Source organism: Stegodyphus dumicola, chromosome 3 (assembly GCF_044657685.1).
Source record: "Stegodyphus dumicola isolate Sdum_Otavi_A_Nest chromosome 3, ASM4465768v1".
Taxonomy (NCBI): domain Eukaryota; kingdom Metazoa; phylum Arthropoda; class Arachnida; order Araneae; family Eresidae; genus Stegodyphus; species Stegodyphus dumicola.
Window position 1 is genome coordinate 195,989,054 of NC_140770.1, and position 17,412 is coordinate 196,006,465.

At 35.0% G+C, this 17,412-nt stretch overlaps 1 protein-coding gene across 2 annotated transcripts in view; it reads right to left on the reverse strand.

Annotated features, from left to right (window-relative positions):
- The window catches only part of LOC118203883 (regulator of G protein signaling 6-like), a 208,202-nt gene that overhangs the window by 79,479 nt on the left and 111,311 nt on the right, over positions 1-17,412 (reverse strand). For both annotated transcript variants that reach the window (XM_085813717.1, XM_085813716.1), the window contains exon 3: positions 1,320-1,416. In XM_085813717.1, the coding sequence (XP_085669843.1) occupies positions 1,320-1,416 (97 nt within the window). The remainder of the gene's footprint in view (positions 1-1,319; positions 1,417-17,412) is intronic.

The window sequence follows — 17,412 nt, forward strand, 5'->3', positions numbered from 1 at the left end:
CAGTGCTGCACCAGACAGATGCTAACACAGAGGGGTTGCTGTACCAGAACAGCAAAGCATTTATTCAAGGAAGGTGTGAGAAAGAAAATGCATGAACTTAAGAGAACTTTGAGTGAAATCACCACTGTAAACACTTCGCAGATATTCGTAATTCAGTTTCTAAAAAGGATCAAGAAAAAACACAGCCCCTACTAATTTTATAAACAATTATCACATGCTAACCACTATCCCAAGTGCCCACCTGCGATAGTGGTTAGCGATTCTCGACTCGTACCAGAGGGCTCGGATTCGAACCTCGGTGAAAGCGTGGATGTTTGTAAATGTATAGTGTCAGTGCGGCATGGGAGCACTCAAAATATGTGGCGAGCCAAAAATCATCTCGAGAGGTTGATGGTAGGGGAAGAGGTTTAGGAGACCCTCTGACCCCATCCCCCGCCGGAATGCTTTCTTTCAAAACTGGGGGCATAACTAAGAACCGCATGGAACCCAAGGCAACGACAGACGCAATCTTGCCTCCTTGCCACGGTGAATTTCGTGGGGTTGCTGTGATATGAGACAAGCGAGTTTGTCACAACATATACATCCATGGGTCGTCTCGTGGGGTAACTATACGGGACATAACAACTGGAAAATTCTGTGGTTCGACTCCAGGTTAGCGTATGTTGTGTTTCATTTTGTAAACATATGTAATATTTTAACAAACGCAAATTCAGACAAGCTGCAGTTACACATTTTAATTCGGTAATCAAGAATTAACTAATAACGTAAAAAAAATAACATCTACTTTTCTCAATAAACAGTATGCAAAAAGATAATAAAGGGTAAAATGATTCTAAACACACTGCATAAAACGAAAAGTCAAAAATACGAACGATTTTTTTTAAATTTACGTTTCGATTTTTTCTTATTTGCCATTAAGAAAGTTTTTTTAAAATTTTTTGGATTATTTTAACTTTCAATTCTTATATAATAAGTTAAATATCATTTATTTTATATTATTAAACATCTGGGATACTTTTAAATATTCTTTTATAGACACACGAGACTTTTACAGATGTTTTAGTTATTTTCGTTATAAAATTGATTTTTAAAAATGAGAAAATCGTATTAGTTGTAGAGGAAGCATGCAAGATGAAAAATTAGCAATGCCTTCGCCGGGAATCGAAGCACGGACCTCTGAAATAGCGGCTCAGTGTGCTGATCACTACACCACGAAGGTACGCTAGGAAGGCGGGAGAAATATCTTATATAGTAAAGTAAGGAAAAGCTGACCATAAAATAATTACACAAAATATGCGGGAAAAAATAGAGTTACAAACCCAAGAAAGCGCAGGGAATGGTAGTAAGGAACAGTTTTTGACTTCTTACAGGAACTCCTGTCTCGGGATGTTGCATTTCACAAATCAACTGCTCCATCTACAAAAGAAGGAGGAAAATATTACTATATATTACCGATTATATAATATATACAAGAATTTATCATTACTATTATTACTATTAAGACATTCAACTCACATTAAGTGAAACCATTATTAAACAATAAGTGAAAACTTAATATCTGGCAATTACTATGTTATACCTAACATAGTTTTCTACAATTCTGCCCGAATTTCCCTCTCCTTTTGTATTACTGGGTTTTTGTTACAACTTTGAAAACGAAATAAACAAAAATGAGATTTAATGCTGCATATTACAGTGCAAATAAATGAAGATTTCAATAGGTTAATTAATTATGATAGAACGCTTAAAAGCTATGTTTTTAACGAGAGGCATGCTTTTGTGGAAGACGTTCAGAAGGCAATATTTACAAGTGCAGAAAAATACGAAAGCATTCATTTAGCTATCCCTTTTAACCCTCTCTGACTGCTCAATTTGTGGACCGAAATCGCTTCCATATTTTTTTCATATTTTAAATCTATATATATTGGAGAATTAAAAATGCACTTTTTCTTTCTAGAAAATATTTTTTATATACATTTTTATCATGAAAACTAAGTTGCCAGAAAAACCAATTTCAGATGTTATCAGTAAACCCCCCCTTTTTTTAAAATAAATTTCAGTCGAATCACAGTTAATTTCTATTTATTGCATAACATAAAAAAGTAAAATGTATAAAATTTAAGAAAATAGAAAGCGCTGAGGGAAAAATACCTTACAAATGCAGTTTAGTATGATAGAGTTCAAAACAGGGTTAACGGCAAAGTCAACTTCACAGTTTTTGCACCAGATTCAATAAATCTAATTAATAATCAATCTAATTATTAATATAATTAATAATTCAATAACTAATTAAATAAAATAAACAAGATAATCGCTTTAGCAGCCATTTCTGTTAAAAAAGAAATCTGATGTGTACACCACATGACTTCCTTGTATTGGAAAATTAAATTGGAATATTAAATTATACGCATTGTTTCTTGCGATTCATTTAAACTTATTGGATTGAATTAAATCTACTTCGCCGACAGCACATAAACCACAATAGAATAAATGCATTCTTTAAAATTCACTCTAGTATTTGTTTACCATAGCGACACTCTGGCGCTAGATTCACTTAACATTATTAATAATTATATAACAGTTAACTTATATAATAATTTTATAACGGAAACAAAATTAACTGTTATATAATCCAATAATTATATAACAGTTAGTATATATTTCGTTCATATTATAACTCATAATGCACAAAATTTATATCATTTAAAGAATAGAATTATCTAATCGTTGCCACATGTTCTATTCAAATACTATAATAAAGCTAGAATGATGTATAAAAGAAATTAAGCAAACAAAACAAAAAAGAAACAGTTTTTCACAGACGATTGAGAGACTCATTTAATTAATTCAGTTCTCACTTCGCGAGAAGGCAAAAATACATAAAAACTCAAAATATCTATATTAAAAATTACGAAGTAAATCTCAAACACTTATTTCCTCGAAAAAATTCCAGAAAAAGAATTAAGCATGATTTAATTGGCAATAATAAATGAAGGCGTTATCTTTGTTGTTGCGAAGCTAAGTTTCTCTAGATTGGCAACAAATCCACTAGTCTCCTGTTTCAAATGTAAACATCAATGGCCGCCATTAAAGAAAGCTTAGCGGCAAATAAACAACTTTAAAATTGTTGATAATTTTAAAAATATTGCACACAGATTTACTAAAGGCATAAAATCCTTAACCGGAAGATAAAAACAACATAATACAATCATTTTTAAAGCAAAAAATGTACAATTTACCAATATATAAGAGTAAAGAAACTGAGATCACTGAGCCGGGAGCCGGGTAACAGAGTGGATATATACTCGTACGTTTGGTGCGGCCGATTGCAACCAAAATACGAGGTGCACATCTACATGTTATAGAAGTCCTATATACAAAATTTCAACGTTCTGAGGCTACTCATTTTTGAGTTTTGCGAGATACGTACGTACGCACGTACGTACATACGTTCGTACAGACGCCATGAAAAATTCTCTTCAGAATTAATTTTAAAGCAGTTTTATAATTTTTTTGAAGGAAAAGAGTATTTTATTCTGGCCTTACGTACAGATATCACGCAAAAACATCGTTAAATTGCATTCGATAGCGGTCAAAATGGATATTTTCGTTGAAGTATGCTGCCTGAAACTTTTCGCGATTACAATACTTCCTTTTTACTTCGTACAAGGAAGTAAAAAGCGGCAAAAAGTGAAGTTTGAGCGCTAATACCACGTGATTTCAAATGCCGCAATTTATTAGACAACTAACAATAACTATTGGCCAAAACGTAAACTAAACGCATAATACTGTATGTTTAGTATTTTTTGTTACCAAACGATTTACTACTGTGTCTTTGCAACAATAGATGGCGTTGCTGCCTGATGATTCAATTCTGGTTGCTATGGTAACGAACTTTCAACTCATAATTTATGTGATTTGTATTCTATTCTTTTTTGTTTTATTAATTGCTACTGTGCTTGGAGTGATGTGAGCTGTGTCGTCACGTGGACAGCATTCCTTCTATTTCAAAGAGTTATGTAAAATAAACAAGTGATAATTACACTCCGCTTACCTTTTTTTTGTGAACTTATTTATAACATTCCTGGTCCTAGCGACCGGAGAGAAGAGTTAGCGATCTTTGGATATGATGTGATTTATTCAAATATTAGCAAGTTAAATCACTTTCGATTTTGGTATTAATAAACAGCTTAGTGTTCTTTCGATTCGATTTGTGGAATATTTCCGTGGCATGGTGTAGCGTAGAAACTTCAACATTGGGGTGAGTACGTTCCAATATTTCATCTTTCTTTGCTAGAGTTGTTAGTATAATATTTATTGTTATTCATAATGGCTTATTTGAAACCAGTTTTAACTAAAAAGAAGGTTCTAAAAAGCAATATAACAACGTTTAAAGCCAAGGTAAATTCGAATTTAGAACAAGCAGAAATTTTAGAGGTAAAGTTGTTCGAAACGAAACTAAATGCTTTTAACAGTGAGCTTCGTTCTATTTATGAGGAACTATTTTTTTTGTGTGTCCTCAAAAAGATTGTGATACATTCATGACGGAACAACAAACAATACAAGAAACTTTAGATGCATTATGGATAACTATAAATAAAAGTTACAGAAACTTTCCAGTGACTCTGTTATCGAAACAAGTAGTGTAGCAAAAGTAAATTCGTCTGACGTTCGATTACCAAAATTAGAACTTTCTGCCTTTATAGGGGAAAATATAGAAGAGTGGATTAGTTTCTATGATCTTTTTAAGGCTAGTGTAGATAACAATCCGAATATTTCTAAATGTCAGAAGTTTCAATATTTAAAGGCTTCTTGTAAAAAAAAGGCTCTGTCTATTATTGAGTCAATTCCTATTTCTGATGCTAATTATGATATAGCGTTGCAACTTTTACAGGAACGTTATTCTAATAAAAGAGAATTAACTAATGCATTAATCCGTAAAATGTTTAATTTGCCAAATGTTTCTGATTCAGCTCAAGCTATTTTACATTGTGTTGATGTAGTGAATGAATGTATACGCTCTTTGAGAACTCTTAAGCTAGAAGTTTCTGATCTTTCTGATGTTCTTTTTGTTTATCTGATAACTGAGAAATTAGATAAAAACATAAAATTTTGGTGGGAAAGAACTTTGAAAAAAGATGAATTAGGGTACTTTAGATAATTTACTCGAGTTTCTCAAAGACCACGCTAGAACCCTTCAGAATAGTAGAAACCAATCTAAAGATTTTAGGAAATTTTCTAATTTCAAATTAACTTCTTTAGTGTCGAGTAAAAACAGTTGTATAATGTGCAAGGAAGATCATTGTCTTCACAAATGTAGTAAGTTGTTAAACTTAAGTGTCCAAAAAAGAATCGAATTTGTTAAGAAACACAAACTTTGTTTTAATTGTTTATCTTCTCAGCCTCATTTAGTGAAAAACTGTCGTAGTTTACATAAATGTATGACGTGTAAGTTACCTCATCATACTGTTCTTCATTTTGATCGAAATATCAAAACTAGTGAAAATGAGAAACCAAAACATACGTCCTCACTCTCCCCCAAAGCCGAAGTGTTCTTACCAAAGAATGAAGTCGTTACAAATGCCACAACATGTACAGGACAATTTAGTTATTTTAAAGGTGAATCAAAACGTGTATTACTGTGTACTGCTCTCATTAAAGTTAGTGATTCCAATGGTAAAGCCATCTCTTGCAGGGCTTTACTAGACTGTGGCAGTGAAGCCAGCTTTATAAGTGAAGAGTGTGTCAGTAAACTAAAGTTAGGTAGATTTTAAAAAAAAAAATTGAAGTATCGTGCCTTGGTTCGTTCAACACCGTAACAAGTGGAGAAGTGGAATTAATTTTTACCCCGCACTTTGAGTCAAATTCCAAATTTCGAACATATGCATTCGCGATTCCAAGGATAACTTCCGATGTGCCTAACGTGTCGCTTCCTTCTAAAATTGCGAATCATTTTGACGATCTAGTCTTAGCTGATCCTAAGTTCTATGAAAGAAAACCTATAGATATTTTGTTAGGTGTAAATGTATTTTTTACTATGCTTAAGGGAGACATCATAAAGAGAGGAGAATCATTACTCTTTGCAATTTGTTCTCAATTGGGTTGGATCATTTCTGGGAACACTATTACTGATAATTCGAATCTAACTAACACTTTTACAGTGAATAATCTTCAGTTGAATACAAACGAATTAGTTGAAAGATTTTGGTCTTTAGACTCCATTCCGGAAGTCAAACGTATTTCAAGTGGAGATAAAAAATGTGAAGAGTTCTTTAAAACAACACACTTCCGTGATCAAAATGGTCGTTATGTAGTGAAACTTCCATTTAAAGATATGCATTCAATGTTGGGTAATTCTAAAGATCTTGCTTTACAAAGATTTAAATCTTTAGAGAGAAATCTCTTAAGATCTCCCGATACATATGATATGTATAAACATTTCATGAAGGAATACTTGGATCTCGGGCACATGGAACCAGTCCGTAGTTCAGAGTCCCCAAGTCAGGCATACTATATGCCACATCATGCAGTAATTAAGGAATCTAGCTCTACGAGTAAAATACGTGTGGTATTTAATGCTACTATAAGTCTTCATCAGGACTATCTATTAACGACATATTGATGCAGGTCCCAGAATACAACAAGAGCTGTTTCTAGTTTTGGTCAAATTCAAATCTTACCCAGTAGTTGTCACAGCTGATATCATGAAAATGTTTGACAAATTCTAGTTAATGAAGAGGATAGAAACTTTCAAAGGATATTTTGGCAGGACAGTGATCCTATTCAAGAATTTCGACTTAATACTGTCACATACGGCACTGCCTCGGCTCCATATTTGGCGACTCGTGTTTTATACCAACTTGCCTACGATGAGCACAATAACTATCCTTTAGCTTCGAAGGCTGTACTTCAAAATTTTTTTGTAGATGATTGTTTGGTAGGTGCTCAAAACACTGAAGAGTGCAAAAATCTAGTAAATCAACTCTTGCAAATGTTAGAACGTGGAGGATTTCTTCTGCGTAAATGGTCATCCAATGACTTGTCAGTGTTAGAGAATATACCCCAGGAGTTGAGAAATGATTCTGAGGCTACGAAAATTCAAGGCGATAACTCAATCAAAGTTTTAGGAATTAACTGGAACCCCCGTGAAGACTATTTTAACTTTTCCGTATCTATTTCTGGTGAAAAGCTTAAATACTCAAAAAGAGATATCCTTCCTGATTTAGCGAAAATATTTGACCCATTGGGTTGGCTTGCTCCTTGTATTATTTATGTCAAAATCTTGATACAAGACATGTGATTATTGTGAGATGAACCTGTTAGTGATGAGATTGCTAACAAATGGAAGATTTTCCGAAATGATTTACATCTTATTCAACAATTAAAAATACCGAGATTTGTTTTGATTCCTGATGTGAACTATATTGATATCTGTGTTTTTTGTGATGCCTCCGAGAAAGGCTACTGTGCAGCAATTTATTTACGTTCAGTGTCACGTAATTTGGACATCAAAGTAACACTCTTAACATCAAAAACAAGAGTTGCCCCTCTGAAAGTGCAATCATTACCTCGATTAGAGTTATGCGCCGTAGTTTTGTTAGTAAATTTGCTTAAATAAGTGTTAGAACATTTAGAGTTTCCTATACGTAAAGGTTTGGCCTGGACAGATTCAACTGTTGTACTGTCCTGGATTTCTGCAGAACCATACCGTTGGGTTCCCTTTGTTGCAAACCGCGTTGCTAAAATACAGAATACAATTCCTAATGTAATGTGGAACCATATCAATGGAAAGTGGAACCCAGCTGATTCAGGTACAAGAGGAATGTTTCGAGCAGAATTTCTGAAGTGTGAGCGATGGTTCATTGGACCTACTTGGTTATATTCACAAGATTACGAACCATGTCCTGACAGTGAACATCTTGCTGATGTAGATTATGAAGGAGTTCGTAGAGAAGAAAGAAAAACTTGCATTTCAGTATTTTGTGCGGTAAAGGAAAATGACATTTTTAAACGGTGTTCATCTTGGACAAAATTACGTCGTATAGTTTCATTATGCCTAAGATTTATTTACAACTGTCGAAACTTCTCCGAAAATCGTTTGAGAGGTTTTCTGACAACCGATGAGCTTCGGTTAGCTACAAAAACAGTGATAAAAAACGTCCAAGAATCATATTTTCCTCAAGAGCTCTCTTATTTAAAAACTTCGAGAGAATTAAAAGGTGTGAGCAGCCGAGTAATACAATTAACTCCCTTCCTTGATGAAGAAGGCGTCATTCGAGTAGGTGGTCGCTTAAAAAATGCAAACATTCCTGAAAATAGCAAACATCCTATTTTTCTTCCAAAGGAAGTACATGTCACTAATCTCATCGTAACTCATTACCATGTCAATTATTTGCATGCTAGTCAAGAGTTATTAATAAGCACTTTAAGAATGCAGTTTTGGATTCTTTCAGTGAGAAGCGTAGTGAGAAGGATTATTTACAGATGTATTCCTTGTATTAGAAATCGAGGCAAGACTGTGACCCAGATAATGGGTGATTTACCCTCGCCCAGAGTTCAACCATCAAGACCTTTTGCAGTCACCGGTGTTGATTATGCTGGTCCATATTCTATTAAGTCCCAAGTTGGAAGAAGAACAAAAACTTTCAAGTGTTACATATCCATTTTTGTGTGTTTCTCAACAAAAGCTATACACTTGGAGTTAGTCAGTGATCTATCAACTTCTACGTTTGTAGCAGCTCTAAAAAGATTTATCGCCCGACGAGGCAAACCATCTAAAATTTCGAGTGACTGTGCTACTAACTTCAAAGGTGCTAGTAAGGAACTGAAGGAGATTTATAAAAATGCAGCTCGCATTGAGAAAAGCAGTGAATTATGCGACTACAGTACCTCAGAAGGTATAACTTGGTTATTTAATCCTCCGACATCTCCTCACTACGGTGGCTTGTGGGAATCTAATGAGAAATCCATGAAATTTCATCTTAAACGAGTATTAGGATTCACACTTCTAACTTACGAGGAATTTTTAACAGTGCTTACACAAATGGAAGCGTGTATGAATTCCCGTCCTCTTTGTGCGATGTCTAGTGATCCAAACGACTTTAGTGCATTGACTCCAGGTCATTTTCTGATTGGAGCCCCTTTGCTTGCCATTCCGGAATTTGAGTTGAGTGATGTGAAATCTTCACGACTTAAACGTTGGTCTCTAGTTCAACAGACTGTGAAACATTTTTGGAAACGATGGTGTGCAGAATATTTAACAATACTTCAACAACGTGCTAAGTGGTTTCGTGCGTCTCCCAATCTAAAATGTGGTGATTTATAATTCATCCAGGTAGTGATAAAAAAGTTCGAGTGGCTACAATCCATACAGCCGCTGGTAATTTCAAACGAGCTGTTACTAAATTGTGTCTTATCCCCAATCATGACTAATATGAACTTATGAACTATTGACTTTTTTCATATTATTGAACTTTAATTTTAGTTATATTTTCAATTAATTTCTTTTGTTAATGTTATTGTGTATGCTTTAACTATTTGTCTTTTTTGAACCCTTAGAAGGCTTCAAGGCCGGGGGCTATGTTTAGTATTTTTTGTTACCAAACGATTTACTAGTGTGTCTTTGCAACAATAGATGGCGTTGCTGCCTGATGATTCAGTTCTGGTTGCTATGGTAACGAACTTTCAACTCATAATTTATGTGATTTGTATTCTATTCTTTTTTGTTTTATTAATTGCTACTGTGCTTGGTGTGATGTGAGCTGTGTCGTCACTTGGACGGCATTCCTTCTATTTCAAAGAGTTATGTAAAATAAACAAGTGATAATTACAGTCCGTTTACCTTTTTTTGTGAACTTATTCATAACACTGTATATAATTTATTTCAAAGATTAAACGGAGAAAAAACGGGATTAGCTCCTCAATAAAGAAAGATAGGCATATGCCCGCCTTCCGCGGGCATATGTTTTTCATCGCCTGTCTTCGTTCTTTCCATTTTTTCAATATCTTGTCTGGTCATTTTGGTAGAAACTACAATTATATCCCGTTTTAACAAGAGTTATAAATACGCTTTCACTTATATTTCTAAATTGCTGTTCATATATATATATATTGCATACAGTATGTATATTGTAATTGCATACCAGTCTCAAGAATGATATGATAATTGTGGATTTCCCTTGTTCGAATTGTTTACTCCTTGCACCATTCAAAGAATTTTAAAAATTGTGAGATGCTTCAATGGGTGGAATAAAAAATATATTCCTGATAAGAAGAGTACAGATGTTTTTCTGAAATGAGGAAAGATTTTAAAGTTTTTTTGCAATATTGTAGAGTTTATTCTTTTCAGAAATCGGGAAAACACAGCATCTGAAGGAATATTTTCTGTAATGAATAATTTGTTATTAAAAAACAAATCTACGTTAAGGCTTTAAATATAGCTAGAAAGAAAGTGTCTCCATAGACCGGCGTTTCTTGAACTTAAAATTATAAAATTGAGATTAAAGAACAATAAAATATTGTTTTACGTATTTAACGCAATTTAAAACGACTCATAAAAGAAATTTAAAGAGAAAATATAAAACAAAGAGGTTAAAATCACGCATGTAATAAATTTAGTTGATGTAGCATGTTTCCATATGGCTTATAGTGGGAATTAAAAAGATGTAGTATATACATTTTTCATAGTATTTGCGTTACATTTTTTTTTCAGTGTCACATTAGTATTTTGTTTCGGGGGGGGCTTTTTATTTAGTATTTTTATTATCTCTCTCTCTCTCTCTTTTTTTTTTTTTTTTTTTTTTTTTTTTAATTTTTAAGTATATACGAATTTTTTTTTTTTTTTTTTTTTTTATTAATTAGCGTAATATTTTTAGTCCAAAGGGGCAATTTTCCCAGAAAGACTATTTATTTCGTTTTGGAATTTTGCGTTGATTCACGATAAGCGTTGTTTCCCTTTTCAAATTGTTGCCACCAAATATTATCGCTCTGTATTATATTTAAAGAGATTAAATAATGAAGAATATGCATGAATGTATGTATGTATGTTTCTCGCATTGTGATAAAACAACGGTACCTAGAACCATCAAAATTTGAATAACGTAATCTTCATAGAATATGGGCATGTGGAAGCCCTAATTTGAATTTGAAATCTGTTTTATTATTGATTTCATATTTTGTAACACTTCAAAGAATTTTTTATTAATAAACTAAACGATTTCAAAACGAGCGTTGGCAACCCTGTACCCCCTCCCCCCAAAAAAAAATTATCTCCAGCGTGCGACCATGAAACGTCCCGGTTTGACGTCACGACTTATCATGGCCGCTGCCACATGCGGATTTCTGGCTGGTTTTGTTTACATTCTAATCGGTGTTGTCTACATGTTAGGCATTCATCACTGAACGTTTGTCAGTCTACCGTTCTAATTTCAATACTTAATATAAATAATTTTTTATTTAGCATACAGAAAAATCACACGGATTGCAAATAACTGTTTCAAATTTCATAAAATCTAGGTACATGAAAATGTGTAAATGGTAAAGTCTACAAAATTAGTGGTAGTTTAAGCACATTACACCTAAAGACATTTTTCTGAGCCTATAGACGTTGATATTTTCTCTCAAAGTCAGTGTAATTTTTTTTTAGTAGTATGTTTCGTATAGTCTCATCCGTATGCTGCATGGCGGTTATGATAAGTCCTAACGTTACGCTGTTGAATTTACTTGGCTTAATTTTTGTGAAGTCAAGCTTACTCCATCTATTCTAACCTCCCCAGTTTGTTGATTAAAACTGAAAGATAAATATCTTACATTTTTCTCAGTGGCAACAATCTGGGGTGCTGAAAATAAATTTATTCCGAAGTGTTGCCGATTCTCGCTTTCAAATCTTTGAGTTTGTTAATTAAAAATTTATTAAATTTGAACAAAATATTAAATAAAAAGAATCTGAAAAGTTTCAGATTTTAAATTACGTCCAAGGGGACGTTTTTTTTTTAACGTTTTGTGTGTTACCTTTATTTATTAAATATCACGTTCTTTGCACTTAAACCATAAAATTCAGTTTAATAGCAATGTCGCAAAATATTTTTAAAATGAGCGTATCTTTAGAATTTCCAATACACAGTTCCGCGCGCTGGAGATAAAAAGGTTTTTTTTCCCCCGTTGAGTGTTGCTATTGCTCGCTTTTAAATCGTTAAGTTTGTTACTCAAAAATTCGTTAATGTTTACAAAAATATAAAATCGATCATAAAACAAATTCCACATTTCAAATTTGATATTCCGCATGCCCATATTTGTAGAAGGATTACGTCATTCAAAATTCGATGGCTCTATGTACCGTTGTTTTATCACAATGCGAGAAATATACATACATTTATGCAGATTTTTATTATTTATTTTCTTCAAATATAACGCAGGATTCTAACATTTGGTGGCAACAGTTTGAAAAGTGAAACGGACATTTATAGTGATTCAAAGCAAAATCGCAAAACGAAAGCAGTAGTCCTTCACGGACAAAGCCCCTTTGGACTAATAAAAACCAAATTCATAATTCAAAATCCGGATTTCGAATTGCACATGATCGGGCGGAGGACTACGCGTATTAGAAATCCTGTGGTTCTAGGTGTCGTCCTTTTTTCCACAATGCGAGGAACATACATCATACACATAGTATTTAATTTTTTTTTACTTCTTATATACAGATTCTGCATTATATGATTTTTTACTTCCTTGAATGACGTAAAGGAAGTATTGTAATCGCGAAATATTTCGGTTTTCAGATTTTAATGGAAATATTCATTTTGACTTTTTTTTTTTTTTTTTTTTTTTTGCATGACCTTTGTTTGTAAGGACTATAAAGGACTCTATTCCAAGATGGATTGTAAAACGGTTTCAAAATGGATTTTTCGTGACGTCTGTACATACGTATGTATGTAACGTATGTACGTCCGCATGTATCTAGCATAACTCAGAAACGATTAGCCGTAGAATGTTGAAATTTTGCATATGAGACTGTTATAACACCTAGTTATGCACCTTTGATTTTTTTTCCTTGTATGACATAAAGAAAGTACTGTCGTCGCGAAAAATTTCAGTTTTCAGATTTCAGCGGGCATATTAATTTTGTCCGTTCCCGAATACATTTTCACTAACTCCCTTGTGATGTCTACACTTACGTATGTCGAGTAACTCAAAAACGGTTCTCTGTAAAATATTAAAATTTTGTATTTGGGACTCTTATGGACCTCCCTTTTAGAGTGCAATCGGCAGCGCGGTAAGGGCACATTACTCGAAGTGTTTTTAAACCCAATAAAAGCATGTTACAAATGTAATTCAAAAATTTAGTAATCTTCCAGTGTTTGTTTTTATTTTGTTAGTGGTTACATTTTAATAATTTAAAAATATAGTACTAGATAGATAAAAGACTTAAATTTATTTAAAAAGTAATAAATGAGAATTTTACTCTATCCTAATATTTCAGGTAAGATTGTTCGATTAATTATTGTATTGTTACGTGCTCATGAATTCGTAATGTATTGAATGCACAAAGAACCGATGATAGCTTGATAAAATTTATTTATTTCCAAAACCACTTTATCGGTTTTGAAACTTTTCACACAAAGATATTTGTACAGCTCTTCTCCGTATGTCAACCATTAGTTATAACTTCAAACAACTAAGAACGCTGACGACAAGCAATGCAAAACGCATCTAAAAGTGCAGCTCGCACGCTGATCTTCCAGTATTCCGGACTCAACTGAAAACTGATGCCCTCTCCGGTCTTATATAGTTTTGCCCCGTCCGCAAAAACCTCCAATTTTTCGAAATTGCTGGAAGGCATACACAATTACAGTTACATGTGGCCGAATACAGTTGAAGTTACATAGAGATCGGACAAGTTACGGTTACACAGGTTACAGACCAAAATGTAGCCAAATGGTCTTCAAGCTTCGCGACTTTTGGCGATCTCTCGCCAAATTTGCAACAAAATTAGTCGCGAAAACCGAAAAGCGTGGCACTACCTCGCCAAATTGGTAAGATAGCTATTTACCACAATATTGAATGGACTTCACCTTGTAACCCTATTTTTAAGGCGATGCTTGGCATTCGGATGCCTTTCATGTTACTTATACAATAAATACTAGAATTTACACATGATTTCACTAAAATTATTTACATGTATAAAGTTCGAACAGTATATATATTAATAAAAACTAATATTTTACCAACTGTGTTACAAACCACTTTATTAAAGAACTGGAGGATCGGATCTTTTCAAATGAAATAAGTTTAAATGTTGTGCAGCCAAAAAAAAAAAAAGTTTATAATTTAATAGGTGTACATTGAAGTCATGTTGTGTCGACATCAGATTTTTTTTAATAATAAAGTCATTTTGCTAAGAAAACTGAACACTGATATGATAGAGATATTAGGTATTTTTTGGAAGCAAGAGAGATATATGGTCACTTTACTTAACCTGTTCCGCCAAACTAAGTTAATGGCACTACAGGGTTAGGAAGTCATCCTAGTCATTGCTAGCAATCTGACGGTTAGGCCGCCTTTCTACATTTTACATTAATCTGTAGTTTCTTGGATATAATTATTTTCATTCACTTGCTTCATTATCTCTAAGATGCCCTTGTTACAGTAATAGTCCGTGAACAGTCTATTCACAGGATATGTGATGTAGTCGGAAGGAAAGAACTGCTGTCGAAGGTGCTCTGTCAGAGGGCAGGAGAGCAGGTAATGAAGTGCGTCCGCGTCTTCCCCGCGAAAACCGCAAGAACAGTTGACGTCCCGTCTGAGGAATCGTCTGTAATACGCTGGGAATTTCCCGTGGTTGGTACAGGCTTGGAGGAAGAGTCGGTTGTATTTGAGCCTCTTGAGACAAGGTGCTGGGAAGATGTTGTAAGTAAATCTTCCTGTCTCTTCTTCCTGCCATCGTGATGACCATGTCTCTTGAAATGCTGTCTTGGGGAGCCTTTTTGCAACTTCTGCGGAAAGCGGAACTTCCTTGTCAATTTCTGGTTTGAGAGCTGCAGTCTTAGATAGTTCATCCGCTCGTTCGTCGCCTTTCTGCCCGGTATGTCCTTTTATCCAGTTGATCTTTAAAGGTATGGAAGAGCCTAACGTCAAGAAGATCTCTAAGTGCTGCCGTGTGCGGATGTTTTGGAGGAAAGGAATTCAGCGCATTCAGAACGCTCATGCTATCTGTGAAGAATGAAGCGTGAGCTGCTGGTTGCGTACCTAATCATAGTGCGGCTTCTTTGAGTGCTAGGGACTCGGCTTGGAAGACTGAAGCATGATTGCTTAGACGGAATTGTGCTTGATAAATTTCTTCATTGTTCGAAAAGACCGTGAACGCTGCCCCTACTCGTCCTGAAATTTTTGAACCGTCAGAAAAAAATCTCTCTTTTTTGTCTTGAGGGTGACGATTTGCACCAGGAAAGGATGGGTAAATCTACTGAGTGTAAGTCAGGGGGATCTTGGAAGCTTTCTATGCTGATATAGGATAGATGTAAATCTTCTTTAGTGTGAAGGTCCTCTTTGTAATGTAGAAGTCGATAGATTGATCTTTCTAATTCTGCTTTTAGGTCGAGTGGGAGCGTGCCAGCTAAAACCTGAAGTGCTGCGGTTGACGTGGTGCTATACGCACTGGTGATTTTTAACAGGATTACTCGCTGTATTTGATGTAGTTTTTGACATATTCTTGCTGTGCCATTGATCCAGACTGGGCAGCCGTAGAGGATCATGCGTTCAATTGCATTAAGGTATAGATGTTTTAACAGGCGCCCCTTTTGGCTCCACTTGTCTGTGATTATCCTGTTTAGTTTATTGATGATTCGATGCGTCTTATCTCGGACTTCCGTAAGATGTGATACCCACGTGAGCTTCTTATCAAGCGTTAATCCGAGGTATGTAATGGTATCCTGGCGTCGCAGTGGATGCCCTTCCCACTTTATGCGTGGTGGATTCGCGTTTATTTTTGAACCTTTTGGAAAGACTATCATCTGTGTCTTTTCAATACTGAAACACAGTTTGTTGTCTTGACTCCATTTTGTAAGCAATTTGAGTGCTGCGTCTGCTTTACGCTCTATTGTTTACCTATTGCCTCCGTCTATTATGAGTATAATATCGTCGGCGTAAGCTTGTATCTTGGCATTGTCTCCAAAGTTGATGTTCAGCGCTGAGTCTGCAATTATGTTCCACAGGATATTAGACCCATGTGGGGCTCCTTTGTGGTAATTTCATCGTTATATTTAAGCCGTCTCTTTTGTAGGTCACTTGACGTTCTGTGAGGTAGTTTGTGATCAGTTGGTAAAGATTCTTTGGACATCGCAGGTGTTTTAGTTTTGTTTTGAGTGCAGGCCACCATAGTTTATTGAATGCGGAAGCTACGTCAAGCGATATTATACACATATGAAGGTTATTTTGTCTGTTATTTAAGATGATGTCTTGAACACGGTTGAGGGCGTCGGTGGTGCTCCGCCCTTTAGTAAACCCGAATTGGGCGGGGTTTAGTAGTTTGTTTTTGACCAGGTAATACGTTAATCTCTGCCTAAGCATCTTGTCAATGACCTTGCCCCACGCTGAGAGTAAGCAGATAGGTCTGTAAGAACTGGGCATGGACTTTGGTTTTTCCTCTTCCTGGAACAATACTAGCTCTGCGTTTTTCCATTCCTTTGGAAAATAACCTGATTCAAGGCACTTGTTAAAGAGTGCTAGAATTTGTTTGTCGTCCGGGAGCCTAAGCTCTTCAATGGTTTCAATCGTGAGGCCATCCAGCCCAGGAGCTTTACCTCGGCGTGTTGAGTTTATCGTACGTTGCATTTCTTCGAGTGTGAATGGCTGATCGTCTTCCGAGTTTGGAATCTCGGTTGATTGGGATATCTGCGTGATATGTAGAGTCCTCGTTGGGGTCGTCTTCTGGAAAATGGAACCTCATGATTTCTCTAATTGTATCCTCAGTTGTGCTCGTAATTGTGCAATCTTCTTTTTGAACTGAACCTATCTGTAGTGGATCCATGCTCTTCCCTTTAGCTAGATCGAAGTATGTTCCGAACGGAGAGCTGACAGTGATTTTGTTCCATGTCATGTTCCATGTTTTTTTCTTTTCTTTATACATCTTTTGCCGGTACTGTGCACGTACCCTTTGGTAAAGCAGCCTGTTATGGGTCCTTTCCTCTCCAGTTGTTTTTTTTTTTGGAATCTTTTCCTTGTTACTCTAACCTTTTTCCTCAGAATAGTGAGATCTTTTGTCCACCATGCAGGTGCGCGATCTTGTTTCGAGTTATGTGAGAGAACTGTTCTTTGATAGATCTCGTGAAGACTAGTGGTAACTTCTCTTACGTATTTATCGATTTCTTCGATAGTTGTCAGATTTCTAGGGTCAACTAGAGATTTTGAGACATACCT